Source organism: Barbatula barbatula, assembly GCF_947034865.1.
Source record: "Barbatula barbatula genome assembly, chromosome: 14".
NCBI classification, from domain to species: domain Eukaryota; kingdom Metazoa; phylum Chordata; class Actinopteri; order Cypriniformes; family Nemacheilidae; genus Barbatula; species Barbatula barbatula.
Window position 1 is genome coordinate 23,570,182 of NC_136777.1, and position 20,895 is coordinate 23,591,076.

At 41.1% G+C, this 20,895-nt stretch overlaps 1 protein-coding gene across 4 annotated transcripts in view; it reads left to right on the plus strand.

Moving 5' to 3' along the window:
- Window positions 1-20,895, plus strand: part of gtf2a1l (general transcription factor IIA, 1-like) — a 75,676-nt gene that overhangs the window by 43,257 nt on the left and 11,524 nt on the right. For 3 of the 4 annotated variants that reach the window (XM_079473853.1, XM_079473854.1, XM_079473858.1), the window contains one exon: window positions 11,542-11,631. In XM_079473853.1, coding sequence (XP_079329979.1) covers window positions 11,542-11,631 — 90 coding nt within the window. The remainder of the gene's footprint in view (window positions 1-11,541; window positions 11,632-20,895) is intronic. The other variant, XM_079473855.1, reaches the window with a different exon arrangement.

Consider the following 20,895-nt stretch of genomic DNA (forward strand, 5'->3'; position numbering starts at 1 on the left):
ACATGTTTATAAAAGCTATTTTTAACATGGTTAATTTTTAATAAGACTGATGTAATGCCTGCAAGCTGTCATGATGTAATGATGTCATGATGTAATGCCTCTGCCTACCACTACAGGCTCTCTAACATAAGCGATGCCTTTCTCCACACCAGAGGCTTTAAAGTGGCTGTGCATTATACTTTCTGCAAGTTTACTGGTATCCCAATAAAATGTTCTTCTTGCATTTAATGTTTTTAATGTCAAGTTATCAAAACAATCCCTTAAACCATCAGATCTAAATAAGGCTCAACCAGAACATTTTCATTTCAGCAGTTTTATAGTATAATGCATGTAAGTCTGCCGAATGCGTTAATGTAAATTCAATAAAGCTTACACTGCTTTTACAGGATTCAAATGACATTAGTGGTGACGTGTATGTTTACTTCATCTGATGAACAACAGGAGCTGGCGCATTGACGGCCTCCTGCACATTACAGACTCTCGCCGAGCATTCGTACAGACTGACAGAGAAAAAGAAACATTAAAACATAACAATCTAACATGCATGCATGATTCTCAGTAGTGTTACTGTATTTTTAAGGGTACGGCTGCCAGCATTGAGGTTGTAAGATGCCCCTGACCCCTCACATGAACCGCAGGCTCTGTATTTTGTGGCACCTAAAATAAAACAATGAAAATTAAACAATGATGTATGCTGAAACAAAAACAGAGAGTGTTTAGGACCTTAATGGGCAGCTTTCAGATTAGCCACCAGGGGGAGCCATAAGATCATATATGATGTTAAACCTTAAAAATAGGCTAACAGAACTATTGCAACATGCAAAGCAGCTTTAAAAAAAGATAAAAAGCCAAGTTTACTGGCCAAGTGTCCTTTGGCACATACACAAGTATTTTTTTAAGGTTTACAAGAGCTCAGAAAATGTGCATAACAAGATAAAAAAAATGTAATCTGTGTATGGGGATCAAGTTGTTCTAGTGATGATGCGTACCAAGTTTGGCTATATACAAAATTCTGTGCAAATAAGACCTTTTTTTGTGGCAGGAGGTCGAAAAAGTATGTTTTTTTATTTAATTCAATGTGACAGACAGCAAGTATGGTGGAATATGACAACTTTGATATAAATGAACTCTGAGCCAACAAATGAATCGAATAACATGTTGATTTTCTCATATGTTACAAGCATATTAATACATTTCGTTATATCTCTTGACCACTAGGGGGCCTATAACTTTACAGGTCCTCTCAGAAAATGATCTTGATGAAACATACAAAGTTTCATTGTGATCTGCCATCACATTTTTAAAATACTGCATTTTATGACAAAATTCCAAATGGGCGACACCCACAATGGCAGTAAAAAAAAAAGTAAAAAAACTCAGGGAACGCCAGTTAGAACACAAGAAAATCACTTTTCACTATTAGGTAGTGCTGTCACCAAATATCTATGGGGCGAACAAGATGTGCCAATGATGATGCGTATAAACGTTCGTGCCAATACACAAAGTTTGGAGTGTAAATTTAGAAGTCAATCAGTTTTTCTATTACGTTTTGTAAAAATTAAAAGGCCATTGGGTGGTGCAGCACCACCTTTTTTGTGTGTTGTCAGACTGTGCCCATAAATTAACTTGTAAAATTTGGTGAATATTTCTCATTTCGTTTAGAAGTTATAAGCATATACACTCAGAAAACCCAGAGCCAAACTTTCTTTGCATTTTCGGCCACTTACCATGAAAATTTTGACATTTGGCCTGTGCTATTTAGTTAACCAGTAAACGTATTAAAAAAATGTATGTGTTTCCTACACTAGTTTCATCTCGATCGGAGTAATAGTGGCACAGTTTTTCGTGATTGGGTTTTTTGCACTAAATCTACATTTACATTTAGTCATTTAGCAGACACTTTTATCCAAAGCGACTTACACAGAATTCGGGAAGCAATAAGCTATATTTCATAAAAGAGCAACAGTACATTAGGTGCTAATATAAAGTTACTAGTTTCAACAAAAGCTAGACTACTACCTGCTGAGAGAAGAGGGTTAGTGTTTTTTTTTCATTTGTGTGTCAGTTATTCACAGAAGAGGTGTATTTTAAATAGCTTTTTGAAGGTTGTGAGAGATTTGGTTGACCAGACCGCATTAGGAAGAATGTTCCACCAGGAAGGAGTTGTGAAGGAGAATGATCGAGAAAGGGGTTTTTTTGCCCTTACGAAAGGTATTACAAGGCGCTGCTCGTTTGCTGAACGCAGGGTTCTTGATGGAGTGTAGGAGGGTGTGGAAATATGCCGGCGCAGATCCAGTGAATGTCCTGTAGGCAAACATCAGTGACTTGAATCTGATCCGGGCTTCAACCAGTAGCCAGTGGAGAGAGATGAAAAGGGGTGTCACATGAGCCCTTTTGGGCTGTTAGAAGATGAGGCGTGCAGCTGCGTTTTGAACCAGCTGAAGTGGTTTGATCGCCTTTCCAGGAAGACCAGCAAGGAGAGCATTGCAGTAGTCCAAACTTGAGATTACCAGGGCCTGGACAAAGAGTTGTGCTGCATGCTTGGTGAAGTAGTGTCTAACCTTTCGAATGTTAAATAATGCATATCGGCATGATCGCGTTGTCTTAGCAATGTGATCATTGAAGGACAGCTGTTCATCAAATATGACTCTGAGGTTCCTGGCTGATTCTGAGGGAGTGATAGTGGAATTGCCAAGCTGGATGGTGAGATCGTGTTGCACCATGGGGTGTGCCGGAAACACAAGTAGTTCCGTCTTTGCCAGGTTCAGCTGCAGGTGATGCTCTTTCATCCAAGCTGAGATATCATCTAGGCAGGCTGTTACGCGAGCTGCCACAGATGTATCACCTGGGTGAAACGAAATGTAGATCTGGGTGTCGTCAGCATAACAGTGATACGTGAAGCCGTGTGCCTGTATGATGGGTCCTAGGGATGTCACATAAATAGAGAAAAGTAGCGGTCCAAGCACCGATCCCTGAGGGACCCCAGTGATATTATGGTGAGCAGTGGACAGCGAGCCCCTCTATAACACCTTGAAGGATCTGCTGGAGAGGTAGGATTGGAACCAGTGGAGAGGGGAGTCTGAGATTCCTAAGGATGACAGGGTTGCTAGCAGTATCTGGTGATTGATCGTGTCAAACGCTGCAGATAGGTCTAGCAGAATCAGGACCGAGGATCTGGATTCCGCCTTGGCTAGCCGCAGTGCTTCTGTGACTGACCGATAGCAGTGCAGTCTCAGTGGAGTGGTTTGTTTTGAAGCCAGACTGCTTGACATCCAGTAGATCGTTCTGGGATAGGTATGAGGAAACTTGGTTGAAAACTGCCCTTTGAACAGTTTTCGCAAAAAAAAGAGAGGAGAGAGACAGTTCTGTAACTGTCGGTAGTAGCAGGGTCCAATGTGGGTTTCTTGAGTAGCGGCGTGACCTGGGCCTGTTTGAAATTCGACCGACCGTTTGAAATATGTTATGTTTAGTATCGTTAGACGCGGCAAAGATTCAGAAATTTAAGGACATGACTCCCAAGAAAATCTGTCGTGCCCAGACAAAGTTATAGGCCTGTAATTATATTTCCTCAACAGTAAATGGCGCTGCTCCTGAACTTTACGGGCTCTCTCAGGGCATAGTGCTAATGACAAATAGCGAATTTAGTAACGATACGCTAATGAGTTCATAAAATAAAATGGCTGACATGGGAAAACTGGAAATCGTTGGACTCAGCAGGACACCTCGCATCTAACAAAAACAAAGCGTTCAGAAGTTATAAGCAAAAAGATAACATTGTCGTAACTTCGGACCACTAGGGGGTGCTGCACCAAAACACAGCATGTTACCTCAGTTCGGGCTTTTGATGACACCTAAAAAGTTCTGTGTCGATACGTGAAGGTTTGGTGAAGATACAGCATCAAATCTACTTTAGAGAGAGCTCTCGGTCGAATTCGTTGACACGCTGTACAAGAACGGAATGACTAATCGAAATCCTTTGATAACGTTTTGTTAGCACTGTCTTTAGATGCATTGGAAGTTTTTTTCTTCAATGCCATGTTCAAATGGTCTGATGAAGGAAGTGTATTGCAATGGATCTCCATCTAAGATTGGAATCTCTTGTTTAGGTCAAATACGAGGATGTTCTTGCCGCTGAATAAGATAAATTGTGAATGCTTCCTGTCTTTTTAAGACTTCCAACAGGGATCACACTGAGAGGTAACATTGCTTCCTTGATTCTGATCTGACATACCATGCAATGCCATAGCACCAGCTGTATTTGTTGGAATGTAATTCGTTGCAGTAGAATTCAATCTCCTGGGCCCGGTTTTTCAAAAGGTTTAATCCGGATAAAATTGATCTGGATTTAGTAATCCTTTTTTTGCGATCCGTGATCACGTAATCCATCTTACTTTTGGAGCCAGTTTTTTAAAGCAACATCGGATTGGATCAATCTGATCCGGACAGGAACTTTTCAGGATCACCAAATCTGGATAACCAGTGCTGGATAACCAGTGCTCAAACAGGATAGGAAATCACAATGTAGAACGATAGATATGTAAAGAGCAACAAGTGGAATAGCCAATGTGGGGTCAATATAAGTTTATTTTTATTTGAAATGAAAACACACACATTTAAAAAAAAACTAAAAACAAGAAAAACCCCACCCCATCCTCTTCCTGCAGTCCGCTCATCTGAGACCTACAACACAAACACTGTACATTGAGGATATTTATAACAAGCATCAAGTATAGATATATTGAATTTAAAAAAAGACTTAATGTCAAATACTCCACAATAATTTCAGATTTCCTCATCTGATGTGGAGAGACCAGCTTGTCTGAGAGTAGCCTTTAGGAGGCGTATCTCAAGTCTGGCCTTGGTTTGCTGCAGTTTGGTCAGAGTCAGTTGTTCCTCTGCCAGAACGAGCAAACAGGACGTGCAACAAGGGACACAATAGTTAGACACTATTTCTGATTTGGTTTTGTATTGAATTTCAAAAATCAGTGATTGCCATTCTTTGCATTGTTTTGGTTATTCTGTAATCCTTGCATGCATCACTAATAAATATTCTAAAAACAAAAATATTTTCGATTGTGATGAATATATAAATATATCAATTAGTGACAGAATAAAATGTATTGTTTTTGGTTTGGATAATTATTTTATGAGGCCAAACTCTTTCCACTTTGCTTTAGGCCTATACTGAAAGGCTGAATACGTTTAATCACTGTAGCCTGACGGATGAACAAATACAATTAAAACCTTATGAATTAATAGGATATCTTGTAAGATACTGCATATTATTTGATAGATTTTTTAAGTTTTCATTACATTTTGGGCATGAAATCCACGCTGAATCCACCCTTCTGATGGGATCAGTTTAATCCAGATATTTTGGATCAAAGTGATCCAAATCCTACAAAAAGTTCAGAAAAACCCAAACTAAAGGTTTGATCCGGATCAAAACCAAGATTGGATTACGTGATCTAATCCGATTATGTGATCCGTTTTTTCTTTTGAAAAACACATTTTCAAGATTTGATCCAATCCGTTATCCAAAATCCTAGTGGATTACTTTTGAAAAACTGGGCCCTGGGGCCGGTTGTTCAAAAGGTTGAATCTGGATCAGAATGATCCGGATTTGTAAATCACAATTATGGCTCTACAGCAGGGGTGTCAAACTCATTGTAGTCTGGGGGCCGCACACAGCCTCATCTGAGCTCAAGGGGCCGGATCAGTAAAATCATAGCAAAATTACAAAAGCTGACCATGGGTTCACTTTTTTCTTTGAATTAGTGCAAAGAAGTAGTAAACTATCAAAATCTTTGTATTAAATAAATTTTCTTTATGCAAAATAGATAATTAACTTCATAACTAGTACTATTGTACTACTAGTACTATTCAACAATACTATTGCTCAATTTAATATTTATTTAAGTGCATTATGTATAAAACCGAACACATGTTGTACAATGGCGCAGAACATTTAATCACATGGTTGTATAACTTAAAACACTGTCCTGTATGTTAACACAAATTAAACATAAAAATATTAAAATGATAAAAGATAAAATTTCCTATTCCGGTAAATTAACTCCTCACTTAAAATCATAAGTGGCAGCTGTTTTAAAATAAATTTGTACGTAAGTATGTGTTTTCTTTTAAAAGTAAACAAATTTATTTCATAAATTCAGCCTGAAACCTGCCGTCTGTTTGAGCCGCCACAAGTGCATCAATATCAGGCATGATGCCGTTGAGTAGCGACCAATAGATAGCTGGCTTTCAGTACAGCACCAGTGGCCTCTCGGCTTCAGGAGAAAATAGATTGCTGTTTCCTTGGAATCACCAACACTACATTTATATTCTGTTTTCTTAGTTTTCTGTGCAAGCTGTTGCTTTTTTCGCCATGCTGAGTTTCATAGTGGCGCCGAATATTATGTTCCTTTAGCACAGAAACTTGCTGCGTGCACACCAACCACACAGGGTTCCAATTCACCTCTGTGAACGTATATTAAGAGATCCACTTTTCTCTTTGTATTTTTTGATAAAGACATTGTTGATGAGGGTGCTAGGGCCAACAGAAAACTGGGTAAACTGATAGAACTAAACGCCACTCAGACCCTGAAGCGAGTACTGCCACCCAGGGCCGCTGCTAGCCATTTTGTGGCCCTAAGCATAATTCAATTATGATGCCCCCACCCTGTTTTTTTTTTTTTTGCCAGTTTACCTTTTTATTACCAAACATATAACTCAATACCAACAACACAATAGCAGCATCACAGTATAAAACTTAGGAACACATAATAGAGAAAGTAAAATCTTCACTTTGTAAACATATGTAGAAAAGCCAACACACCACACATTTGAAAGTGCAAACTTTTCTTCAGTAAACAGAATAACAAAACAAAAAAACGATCAAAAGCTGACGTAAGTTATTTGTTAAATGCATATGTAATGTGTATCAGTAAAATCTAAATTCAGATTGCAAGTTGCACCGAATTTAAAGTTATATCAACATAGTTTGCTAACATGAACGTCAGCAAGTTCGAGGAGCATTACGATTAGTAGCAGCCAGCAAATGCTATTCCCGAATTTAAGTTGATTAAACATGGACTTACCTGCAAGTGATGCACGAGCATTATCTCGCAGTTTCTGATCCTGACTCCTGCTGTCTTTTCGGGGCCATTTCCAAATAAGTTGCCTAGGCTACCGTCTGTCAAACTGCGTCCGGCGCACGCGCGATCAACCGGCGCTGCCACGGGGACCGTACATTAGCGGGTTGTGGAGGGGGGGGGGGTGGCATGGGATTGTTCGGCCGTTTTTCTTTTACACATACATGGCTAAAATGTGCCTGCCTAATAATATTTGGTGGCAGTGGCGGCGCTGCTACCACCTACCAGTAATTCCGCCGAAAATGTTTTTTTTTAAATATTGAAAATGTATCACGCGGGCCGGACTGAACTCTTTGGCGGGCCGGGTGTTTGACACCCCTGCTCTACAGGGTAAGAAAATCCATTTGACTTTTGTGCCAGTTTTGCATTAAAGAAGTGTGTATCAGGATCAGGGTTATCCAATCAATTTCAGACAACCAAATCTGGATTACTAGTGCTCTACGGAAGCCCTAAAGATTCATGCTGATGGGAAACAAGAAATACACTGTTTAAAAAAATACTAAATCACACTACATTAGATCTCAATGAATCAAATTGTCCAGGTTAAATCTCTTCACTTACATACTTTGCATAACTTGCGAGAACAAAATAATGTGACAGTGGTCAATGAAAGCCAAAATTATAAACACATTCAGGGCAGGAATTACAGTAAAATCACTGTAAAAATTGAAATATTGGCTCATTCAACTTTAAAAGTTTTACCACAGTAACTCATAATATTAGTCAGTAATGTGCATGGCCCTACGTGCCCGTATGAACTCCCCGCAATGTCTGGACGTACTCCTGATGAGATGGCACATGGTCTCCCATGAAATCTCCTCTCAGACCTGGATCAGAGCATAAGTGAGCTCCTGGGCAGTCTATGGTGCTACTTAATGGCTTTGGATACATGAGATCCCAGAGGTTCTCAACTGGATTTAGGTCTGGGGAACGTGAGGGGCCAGTCAATGTCATCAATGCCTTCATCATCCAGAAACAGCCTAGAGACTCTGGCCACATAAGGTCGGGTATTATCATGCTCCAGGAGTGCTCTGCACTGCACCAGCATCTGACAATTGAGTTGAGGATTTCATCCCAATACTTCATGTTGTCACTTTTATTTGCACCAAAACAAGTGAAAATGGTTCACGATCACTTATGCTTACATACCCGGTTGATTGATAGTCCTGAGGGTTAACCGACTTGGTGTTGAGCTGTGATGATCAGGTGTACCTTTATTTTTTTGAGCAGTGTATATCACTATATACAGTGGGTACGGAATGTATTCAGACCCCCTTTAATGTTTCACTTTGTTATATTGCAGCCATTTGCTAAAATCATTAAAAAAAATTTCTCATTAATGTAAACACAGCACCCCATATTGACAGAAAAACACAGAATTGTTGACATTTTTGCAGATTTATTAAAAAAGAAAAACTGAAATATCACATGGTCCTAAGTATTCAGACCCTTTGCTCAGTATTTAGTAGAAGCACCCTTTTGATCTAATACAGCCACGAGTCTTTTTGGGACACACCTGGATTTGGGGATCCTCTGCCATTCCTCCTTGCAGATCCTCTCCAGTTCTGTCAGGCTGGATGGTAAACGTTGGTGGACGGCCATTTTCAGGTCTCTCCAGAGATGCTCAATTGGGTTTAAGTCAGGGCTCTGGCTGGGCCATTCAAGAACAGTCACGGAGTTGTTGTGAAGCCACTCCTTCGTTATTTTAGCTGTGTGCTTAGGGTCATTGTCTTGTTGGAAGCACTCCGGAGAAGTTTTTCATCCAGGATATCCCTGTACTTGGCCGCATTCATCTTTCCCTCGATTGCAACCAGTCGTCCTGTCCCTGCAGCTGAAAAACACCACCACAGCATGATGCTGCCACCACCATGCTTCACTGTTGGGACTGTATTGGACAGGTGATGAGCAGTGCCTTGTTTTCTCCACACATACAGCTTAGAATTAAGGCCAAAAAGTTCTATCTTGGTCTCATCAGACCACAGAATCTTATTTCTCATCATCTTGGAGTCCTTCAGGTGTTTTTTGCTAACTCCATGCGGGCTTTCATGTGTCTTGCACTTAGAAGAGGCTTCCGTGGGGGCCACTCTGCCATAAAGCCCCGACTGGTGGAGGGCTGCAGTGATGGTTGACTTTCTACAACTTTCTCCCGACTGCATCTCTGGAGCTCAGCCACAGTGATCTTTGGGTTCTTCTTTACCTCTCTCACCAAGGCTCTTCTCCCCCGATAGCTCCGTCTGGCCGGACGGCCAGCTCTAGGAAGGGTTCTGGTCATCCCAAACGTCTTCCATTTAAGGATTATGGAGGCCACTGTGCTCTTAGGACCCTTCAGTGCAGCAGAAATGTTTTTGTAACCTTGGCCATATCTGTGCCTTGCCACAATTCTGTCTCTGAGCTCTTCAGGCAGTTCCTTTGACCTCATGATTCTCATTTGCTCTGACATGCACTGTGAGCTGTAAGGTCTTATATAGACAGGTGTGTGGCTTTCCTAATCAAGTCCAATCAGTATAATCAAACACAGCTGGACTCAAAGGAAGGTGTAGAACCCTCTCAAGGATGATCAGAAGAAATGGACAGCTCCTGAGTTAAATATATGAGTGTGACCATTTGATATTTCAGTTTTCCTTTTTAATAAATCTGCAAAAATGTCAACAATTCTGGGTTTTTCTGCCAATATGGGGTTTTTCTGTCAATATGGGGTGTGTACATTAATGAGAAAAAATGAATTTAAATGATTTTAGCAAATGGCTGCAATATAATAAAGAGTGAAAAATGTAAGGGGGTCTGAATACTTTCAGTACCCACTGTATATGAAGAGTTCAGATGCAAAATGTGCAAAGTACGTCAAACGACTTTTCGTTTAAACTAGCATTTTTTTATCAGGCTCCTCTATTTACTTCCAGCTATAGCAGATGTTTCAGACAGGGCAGAGTGTGGTATTTAGTTATGTAGGCTATACTACTGTATGTGTGAAGAGCATTTGCTCAACATCATAACCTTATATTCGACAGAGGTGGCTTTGCATATGAACTCTTTCGTAACTCAAAACTACTGCATTTCCAAAGGGAAACCATCTTCACACTCCGTAATTCAATATTCCATATCTTAAAATGCAATCTATAGTATGCACAAACCAACATTCCGCTATCATACTAGAAAGCAGTCAAAACATTAAGAGCAATTCTTGTTATTAAACTGTAAACTCTTGGAAGAAACTACGAAAAACTTGTAGTACAGTACAGTGGGCCTCATTTATCAATCTAACATAGAAACAAGCACAGATACGTGCGCAGAAATCATTTTATGACAGGGTTTACATGTGATTCATCAAACATTCGTATGCCACCAATCTCGTCATACGAATGATCGTTCCTTGATAAATGGGGTGGCTGATATTGGTCGTAATTTACTGATCACGCCCCTATATATTTTGGGTTTAGAAGCCTCGCCCCTAGATTTTGCAACATGGAGAAACATAATCCGGCCACTCTAAATTATAGAATAATGTTTATATGTTAATGTTTTTATACAGTTTTCTTCATTAAGGTGAAGAAAGATGGTCTGTGGCGCAGGATACAGATGCACGTTTCTAAACAGGATAAAGGTTTTAAATCCAATGCTGCTAATCTTGCATTTCATTCTGTTTAAATCAAGCACACACAGTTTTAACCCCCCAAAGTCGGCATCGGTTTCCATGGAGAGGACACGTTAGAGAACAGTGACATTTTGGGATTACATCAGCAGTTTATACATTGTATAGCCTCATGAATAATCAAACATTGGTTGTTATAAGAAGAGTTTGCATTTGTCACTTTACTTTAAGCAGTAAAGTCCATTCATAAGATGTACTAAGAGTTAAAGTACAAAAAAAACAAAAAACACTAACCCTCTTCTCTCAATAGGTAGTGGTCTAGCTTTTGTTGAAACTAGTAACTTTGTATAAGGACCTAATGTACTATTGCTCTTTTATGACATATCGCTTATTGCTCCCCGAACTCTTTGTAAGTAGCTTTGGATAAAAGCGTCTGCTAAATGTATATGTAAATTATAACTATGGTAAGTAGGAGGTTTATCACCACCCCTCGGAACATTTACTAAGCCTAGCTGTATTGCAAACAGCGGTGGAACTTGTTGGCGCAGCTGTTGTAAAATACCTCCAAATCATGGATGTTTTGGCTATTTGTTTTAGGTTTGACAGATTTGCTCTAGTTTTCACTCAACTAAACCATTTTATATAAATAAATACAGCAGAAACATATGAAATTATCTATAACAAATGTTTTGTCCATTGATCTACATGATGGTTGAGTGATGATGCATAGCTGGAAAAAGAAATGACCAGCAAGAAGAATTTATAATTTCTGAATCAAACTCTTTCATGCTTTACCAGGACCCACTGAACTCTGAAGATGATGTAAGTGAACAAGATATCCCGGAGATCTTTGATACAGAAAACATAATTGTTTGCCAATATGACAAGGTAAGACAACAACAAGGACATGTAAACATCTACTGTCATACAATAAATTATTATTAGAATACTTTATACTTTAATACTTTAGTTTTTAAAAGAAGGTAAAAAGATTCTAACACCTGCTGTACCTCTACTGTTTTAAGAGTCTCTTAAATTACAAAAGATCTTTCTGTGTGAGAACAACAGCGTATTTGCAATATTCACACAGAACTTAAAACCAGGAAGTCAAGTCAACTTAATTTATATAGCACTTTTTACAATTTACATTGTTACAAAGCAGCTGTACATAAAACATATTGTGAACCCAAAAAAGTGAACACACACACAGTGGGGCTATCACAGAGAAGCACACATTAAAGGAGAGAGAAACACAGGTCAAATATTATACAGACTATACATTCCTATATGTAATAATAAATAAAATTAAGCAGAATGTTAAATTTTAAAATGATATTAATAAATACAAAAACGTAAAATTCTAAAGCTGATGTCAGTAGCCCCCCCGGTCAGGTAAAAAAGTATGCAAATGCTGGCGAGGAACCAAAAACCTCAGGAGAACCCAGGCACAACCAGGGGAACCAGTTCCTCTCTGCAGCTTCTCTACAAGCTCGACAGTGCTTGCACAACTAGGCTAAATAAAAAGAAAATAAACATAGTACAAAGGTAGATAATAGGTTGAGACAAGACTGGCTGAGAGTAGAGTACTGTTCTGCACTCTTTGATGCGACAAGTAATTGAAAGTGTGGTACACCATACTGGACTTGCGATTTGCGTGACGCCTCATTGTTTATTCCTACATATTGAAAACGGTCCGATAAATAAGTTTCAAACCATTTCAAAGCTATTTCCTTAATGCCGACTCTTCGAGTCTATGTAGGAGTGTGCTGTGGTCAATGGAGTTGAATGCAGCACTAAGATCTATCATCACCAATAACGAGATTGGTCAGACGCCCGAAGCAGATAATTTGTAACTCTGATCAAAGCAGTGTCTGTACCGTGAGAAATTGTACTCTGTACAATTTCTACAGTTACAATTGTACTCTGTACAATTTCTACAATTTCTAATTGTACTCTGTACAAATTGTACTCTGTACAATTTCTCCTTAGGGGTGCTGTAGTTAGTTGTTTGTTCAGCGGCTTCCACTTCCTCTTGCATAGTTATAATTTTTTCTCAAATATCTTGGATTTCATTTGTGAAGTAGTTTATAAATTCATCACTGTTATGTTGATATACAAAATCAGAAGTCGCTGATGATTTATTTTTTGTTAATTTAGCCACTGTGTTAAATAAAATCCTAGGGTTGTGCTGTTTTTCTTCTATTAGTGATGGATTTTTTCTGAATTTTCGAATACCGTCCTTCCTTGTTGTACAAAATACCTCTAGTTTAGTTTTCTTAGTTGTGCTCCATTTTTAATGCCGCTTTCTTTAGAGGCTGATTATGTTCGTTATACCATGGTGTTGGGCTGCCATTTTTAAGCGGAGAGGAGCAACTGTGTCTAGCAATTCTGAGAAGGTGGAGTTAAAATTTTCAATGGTCAAATTTAATCCATCCATCCATCCATTTTCTTCCGCTTATCCGGGACCGGGTCGCGGGGGCAGCAGTCTAAGCAGAGATGCCCAGACATCCCTCACCCTAGACACTTCCTCCAGCTCTTCCGGGGGGACACCGAGGCGTTCCCAGGCCAGCCGGGAGACATAGTCCCACCAGCGTGTCCTAGGTCTTCCCCGGGGTCTCCTCCCGGTCGGACGGGCCCGGAACACCTTCCGAGGAAGGCGTCCAGTAGGCATCCGTAACAGATGCCCAAGCCACCTCAGCTGACCCCTCTCGATGTGGAGGAGCAGCGGCTCTACTCCGAGCTCCTCGCGGGTGACCGAGCTTCTCACCCAATCTTTAAGGGATCGCCCAGCCACCCTGCGGAGGAAGCTCATTTCAGCCGCCTGTATCCGGGATCTTGTCCTTTCGGTCATGACCCAAAGCTCATGACCATAGGTGAGAGTAGGAACGTAGATTGACCGGTAAATTGAGAGCTTCGCCTTGCGGCTCAGCTCTTTTTTCACCACGACGGACCGGTACATCGACCGCATTACTGCAGAAGCTGCACCGATCCGTCTGTCAATCTCCCGTTCCCTCCTCCCCTCACTCGTGAACAAGACCCCGAGATACTTAAACTCCTCCACTTGAGGAAGGAACTCTCCACCAACCTGAAGTGGGCAAGCCACCCTTTTCCGACTGAGGACCATGGCCTCGGATTTGGAGGTACTGATTTTCATTCCAGCCGCTTCACACTCTGCTGTAAACCGTCCCAGTGCATGCTGAAGGTCCTGGTTTGAAGGGGCCAACACGACGACATCATCCGCAAATAGCAGAGACAAGATCGTGTGGTCCCCAAACCTGACACCCTCCGGCCCCCGGCCGCGCCTAGAAATTCTGTCCATAAAAATTACGAACAGAACCGGTGACAAAGGGCAGCCCTGCCGGAGTCCGACATGCACTGGGAACAGGTCCGACTTACTGCCGGCAATGCGAACCAAGCTCCTGCTTCGGTCGTACAGGGACCTGACAGCCCTTAGCAAAGGACCACAGACCCCATACTCCCGAAGCACCCTCCACAGGATGCCGCGAGGGACACAGTCGAATGCTTTCTCCAAATCCACAAAACACATGTGGATTGGTTGAGCAAACTCCCATGCACCCTCCAGCACCCTGTAGAGGGTGTAGAGCTGGTAATTTAAATTTTATTGAACCGACTATAAATTCCTATATTTAATATTAAGTAAAACTGTAGAATAAGCAGCCCCCTGGCCAGGCAACAGTATGCAAATGGTGGTGAAGGACCCGAAACATAAAAAAACATCAGGAGAACCCAGGCCCAACCAGGGGGATTCCAGTTCCCCTCTGGCAAAAGCTCTACACAAGTTCAACAGTGCTTGCACCACAAGGCAAAATAAAAAAATAAAAATAAAATTTAGTGATAAGGTAAATTATAGGTTTAAGATCATTATTAATAATCTAGTAGCATTTTGTAGTGAAGACGTGTCAAGTTGCCGCGTCCTTCTTTATCTAGCTCTATCATCTCAGCTCTTGTCAGGTTGCTGCTTCCCGTTCTCCTCTCTACCACCAGGTCTGGGCATGAACTGCATCCCGCCTGCTGTGGTAACCTCAGAACAATGAGACAAGACTGGCTGAGAGAGAGTACTGTTCTGTACTCTTTGATGCAACAAATACATCAGTTGTTATTGGAATTGTTCCTTGTTCCGGTCTAACTAATGCAGCCTAAACCCTCAGAGGATTTATATTAAGGTAGTTAGGGTTAGGGTTACCCTAACCCTAACACTATATATATTATGATAGTGTAGTGTATGCAAGATTAAAGAGATACGTCTTTAGTCTAGATTTATACTGACAGAGTGTGTCTGCCTCCCGGACAGTGCGGGGAAGACTGTTCCAAAGTTTAGGAGCTAGATAGGAAAAGGATCTTGATTTTGAAATTCTAGGTATTACCAGCTGACCGAACGCCTAAGATAGTAGTGCACGTGAAGGACTGTAATACAAGAGAAGTTCACTCAATTTTTGGACCAGTAGGAGTTTTTGTAATAAGCCTGCAGGACATTGTCATTTAGCAGACACTTTTATCTAAAGTGACTTACAGAGAGTTCAGGGAGCATAAGCAATATGTCATACAGGAGCAATAATACAATAGGTGTCAATACCAATTTACTACATTTAACAAAAGACAGACCAATATCTGTGGCGAGAAAAAGTAAAAATTGTTTTTACTGTATATTTGTCTGTAGTATTCACATAAGAGATGGGTTTTAAGGAGTTTTTTAAGGTTGTAAGAGATGTGGTTGACCCGACCGAGTTAGGAAGAATGTTCCACCAGGAAGGAGTTGTGAAGGAGAATGAGCAGGAAAGCGCTTTAATGCCCTTTTGAGAAGATAATACAAGGCGCCGCTGGTTTGCTGAACGCAGGGTTCTTGATGGGGTGTAGGGGGGTGTGAAAGGTTACTGTACCGGTGCAGATCCAGTGTTAGTCCTGTAGGCAAGCATCAGTAGCCAGTGGAGGCTTCAACCGGTTTCAACAGGCTTTGGAGAGAGATTAAAAGGGGTGTCACATGAGCCCTTTTGGGCTGTTGGAAGTTGAGGCGTGCTGTTGCGTTTTGAACCAGCTGAAGTGGTTTGAACCAGCTGGAGTGGTTTGATAGCCTTTGCAGGAAGGGTTAGTAGTCCAACCTTGAGATTACCAGGACAAGGAGTTTTTCCGCATGCTCAGTGAGATAGGGTCCAACCTTTCAAATATTGAATAAGGCATATAAGAGACCCTGAAAGACCCCAGTGATCATGTGGTGGGCAGTTGACAGGGAGCCCCTCCATGACCCCCTGAAGGATCTGCCAGAGAGGTAGGATTTAAACCAGCGGAGAGGGTAGCCTGAGATTCCAAGAGATGACAGGGTTGCATGCAGTATCTGGCAATGCTGCAGATAGGTAGCAGAATCAGGACCGATGATTTAGATTCCGCATTGGCTAGCCGCAGTGCTTCTGTAACCGAAAGCAGTGCCATCTCAGTGAAGTGGTTTGTTTTAAATCCAGACTGCTTTTCATCCAGTAGTTTGTTCGAGGATAGGAACGAAGACACCTGGTTAAAAACTGCCCTTTCAAGAGTTTTAGCAATAAATGGGAGAAAGACAGGTCTGTAACTGTCGGTAGTAGCAGGGTCCAATGTGTTTCTTAAATGAGGCGTGAACTGGGCCTGGAATAGTGCCGGTAAGCAGGTCATCTGCTTCTGGACTAAAAAGCTAAAATATAGACTTTACCTCTGAATCAAAAAGCTCATCATCCTACAGGAGACATGGAGCAGAGGAGATGGGCCCTATATAATACAGACAATTCATCATCCCATCAATCAAACTGCCTGGAATCACACAGGGAAGAGTCTCGATAAGAGTCCCGATTTCACCCACTCAATAAAAATGAATAAAACTGGCCAGTTTTATACATACATGGGTAGAAATAAACAAGGACATCACTTCAACAGATAAGAATATCTTCCTGCGTGCAACCCTCATCCCACCAGCAGAGTCGCCCTATTTCATTGAAGACAGTTTCACAATCCTAGAAGGGGGATCAACTACTTCCAGTCACAGGGCAATGTTATGATCTGCTGAGATCTTAATGCCAGGACAGGTGAAGAATCAGATACGCTTCACTCCCAGGGAGACAAAAACATTCCAGGAGGAGATATCCTTCCCACACCTACACACGCACAAAGACTAAACTATGATAAAGTATTTGTCGTACTGGGTCAATCGAGACTGCAAGGAAATTCGTACGGTAGGTAAAGTTATAGTTTAAACTAAACAACATGTCCCTTGAACACACCCAGAACTACACATACAGTATAATGGTATAGACATTAGTAACACTGGAATCTTAAACAAGGCTGTGAATGACTAAGGCACAAAGAGCCTTTTACGCCATCAAAAAGAATATCAAAATTGACATCCCAACTGGAACATGTCTGAAAATAATCCGATAAATTAAAGAAACAAACGCACTGTATGGATGTGAGGTTTGGGGCCCTCTCACTAACCAAGAATTTCCCAAATGGGACAAACAGCCAAAAGAGCCTCTGAAAACAGAAAATGCCTGCATTTAATTTTAAAAACGCATGCAATCTAGCTCAAATTTACATAAAATATTTTATGAATCCATTGCATTTATGGCAAATATATGTTCCCATTAATAATGAACATACTCAAATCACAGTTTACATGTGCCTGTGTTTATTTAGACTTGTATGCAGGAACGTCCACTGACACTCACTCAGAGTCCGCCCCTCCGGAGTAGCCACAGCCCTTTGTGTCCGACGTCTCCGGTGTTTCCAGTACTCCTACTAGTTTGTCTGGCCGCGCCTTGACGCATTCTGTTCTGGAGTCACAACAGCTAATCGTTAGTCCCATCTGAGAAATTACAGGTCACTTGAAAATATCACTGAAGTACTCCAAGACATAAGGAATTGGTCAATAATTTGACTTTGTTTCTGATTACCATTTATATTGTCGCAATCACATGTTGACGGGCCTGAATAGCTTGTTGGTTGGGCTGCACATACACTGGTCCTGGGTCTAGGTCATCTGGCGTTGCCTCCACCTCACCAAGTGGTATGCCGGGCCTGTGCGCAACATTGTGCAGGACACCACAGGCCAGCAAGATGCTGCACACCTTGTCAGGGCGGTATAACAGCATCCCCTGGTCCAGTCAAGGCAGCGCCACCAACATTTCAGCTGCCAAATTGACCTGCTCTACAACAAGTCAGTTTGTTGGTTGTTGAGGGGGGTTAACAGCCTTGTCTTTAGTGGATAACTGCTGTCTCCTGGTGGGCAGTTGAATGATTATATGCACACAAAAAGAACTTGATATAGAAACAAATTTTAAATATATCACTTACCAAGAAGCCACCCATCGCACACCTGGCCAACCTGGAGCCTCATCCCAACCATGCTGTTTGTAAAGATGTACGAATCATGGGTTGACCCAGGCCACCTTGCCACAATATTTGCATTGAATGGAAATAGTGGCCCGCCATATCCTTTTGGGGATTTGGGGAAGCCAGTTGCCAGGAAACCAAGTGTTGTCAGCAAATTTAAGGGAACGGGTAATGCGTGGCTTCTCGCTGTCTCGCTCTCCAAATTCGGACCCAACTTGGCACAGAGCTCCAAGAGGATAAGCCAGTCATCATCGTGGTCCAGAAAATCACTGTGGTCCCCAAAAACTACTTCTCTACTGTTCTTACTTAATTGCATAATTGATAGAATACTCCCATAAGGCGTGTGACAATAATATGTCAGTAATTTTATCAATTACAAATGAATAGCAATGTTTCTCACAGGTGGTGGTGCGATTTACGTGTGTAATGATTTGATAGGATAATGTTTGCAATTCACTTCTAAGAGCCGCCAACGGACAAAAACCATGAGAAATGTACATACGCCAGACATGAAGTTGGCGTGGAGGAACGCATATTCTCATGTTAATTTCACTGTTAGTACATCCGACCATGAGATTGAAAGCTGCCGTACGGAAAGTTTTGAGTTTGCTACAATGAGGCCCCTGATCTTTTTGTCAATGGTGGTTCCTATAGCACCCTCCATATTGGTTTCACATCTTTTAACATAAGTTTATCACTCCAAACTCTCCCATTCAACTTATCTTTGTTAAGAGTTTTAATAAAACATTTATACATGGTTTTACCGTTTACCTCATATAGATCTAAATTGTCCAAGCCATTAAGATTCAATAAAGGACCTGACATATCCTATAAGTTTGGTGTAATCGCCAATTTTGGAAAAGGTACTCTTCAGTCCAATACAATTCTTTCACTCTTAAAACCCCTTATTAAAATCAGCTCTTCGTTTGTCATCCTAGACTTCCACATTTCTATGTTTTGTGTATGACGAGTCGATCTTTGACCCAACAATGGCTTCTGCATTTATATTGTTCAACTCAGGCCCAGCAATATTAACTATGTGCTTCAATGTCACAGACTCGGAGGGGCATAACATTTGTGTAAAAAGTGCACGATAAAACTGAGGCAATCCAGCCTATCGAAGTAGTTTGGGATCCGTTAGGAACAGTGTAACATCCAGCCCAAGTCCATCAACCGCATGTCATTGTTTTGATATCTTTCTCCATACCAGATTCCCAGTACCAGTCAAAAGTTTCTGAATGAACTTGAGTTGCGAGTCTGCTTTGCAAATGAACAAGTCCTTGTCCTCCCTCCTCTTTCCGAAGAAAAAGGTACACTTTGAGGAACCCAGTGTAGATTGTCCTAAAATAAAATCGGAGTTGTAACGGAGACAATAACCCAGCAGATAAATCAATACAAGATATTTTGCCACAATGTTGAAGCAACCAAATTATTAACAATTAACGCACTTCCTCTAAAAGACAATTGTGAATAAATCTATTTCCATTTCTTCATCTTGCCTTCAATATTTTAAATTATTTCCTCCCAATTAATATGTTGAGTTGTTGATCCCCAAGAAATACTCCTAAATATTTAAAACCACCATCCCAATTTCCAACAATTTCACATTTTCCCCAATTAACTTTTGCGGCTGTAATTTCCCTCCAAATCATTACCAACAGAGACCAAATGGTTAACATTTTCCTGCCCATTCACCATAACCATTACATCATCAGCATAAGAAGAAATTTGATGCTGTACATCATGATACATTCTTAAACCCCAATCTTTGATCTTAATTTATTTAGCATTGGTTCAATAGCTAAGGCATAAAGCATACTGGAAAGAGCTCAACCTTGTCTGATTCCTCTGTCAACTTTGAAAGTTGACTCAAGATCAATGGTGGTTTAAGTGACAATTTTAATGTCCTGGTACAACGTTTTTATCATGTTAATAAAACCAGAATTAGACCAAAACACTTTTAATGTATCCCATAGATACTGAAGGTCGACTCAATCAAAAACCTTCTTTTGATCTATAGAAATAAATTTAAAACATCTCTTACGAGATAAATATTATCTATAATTGACCTTCCCGGAACACAATATGTCCTTTTCAAAATGAATGACCTGCCCCATCACCTCTATCAGCCTCTTTCACCTAGATATTTTTGTCTGAAGAGTCTCAACAAGTTTGCCCTCCTACTCACTTCCGCTAAGCCTTGTATTCCCATTATTTCAGATTCAAGTTTTTTCATCGATCTTGCGATGTGAAGTCAAGTTGTAATCCCACTTTCATCCCATCCATTACCTGGGTGAAAGATGCCTTTTGGTGAGGTGCTGCTGATAATGCCCTTTGTTTGATTCCCAATCAATGCAACACATCGTTAGTTGTGCACCTCACCCTCATTGGGTGTTTCAGCCCTTTATCACAAGACACCCTCAGCCAAGGGAGGGCCACCGCAGGTTGATCAGACCTGGTTGTGGTTTGCATTGTTTCAAGGTAATCTGGCAGCCAATTCTGTGTCCATCTGCCTCAACCACAGCCATTGGCTTTATTTTTCCACACCACTGGCCAGTTCTTGAATATTCTCCACTGGTCCTGTCCTCTGAAAGTGACCTATTTGTCAGCTATTGTGACCACTGGAGACGTGGAGGCTCCAGAGGTCTGGTCTCAGGTGCCATAGCGTGCCCTTCCCCTGAGAAAGCAGGTTCTCTCAGGGGAATTTGCCAGGGAGGACGTCGTCCGAAGCATCAGCTCTGAGAACCAAGTCTAGTTGGGCCAAACCAAACTTGATGTCCC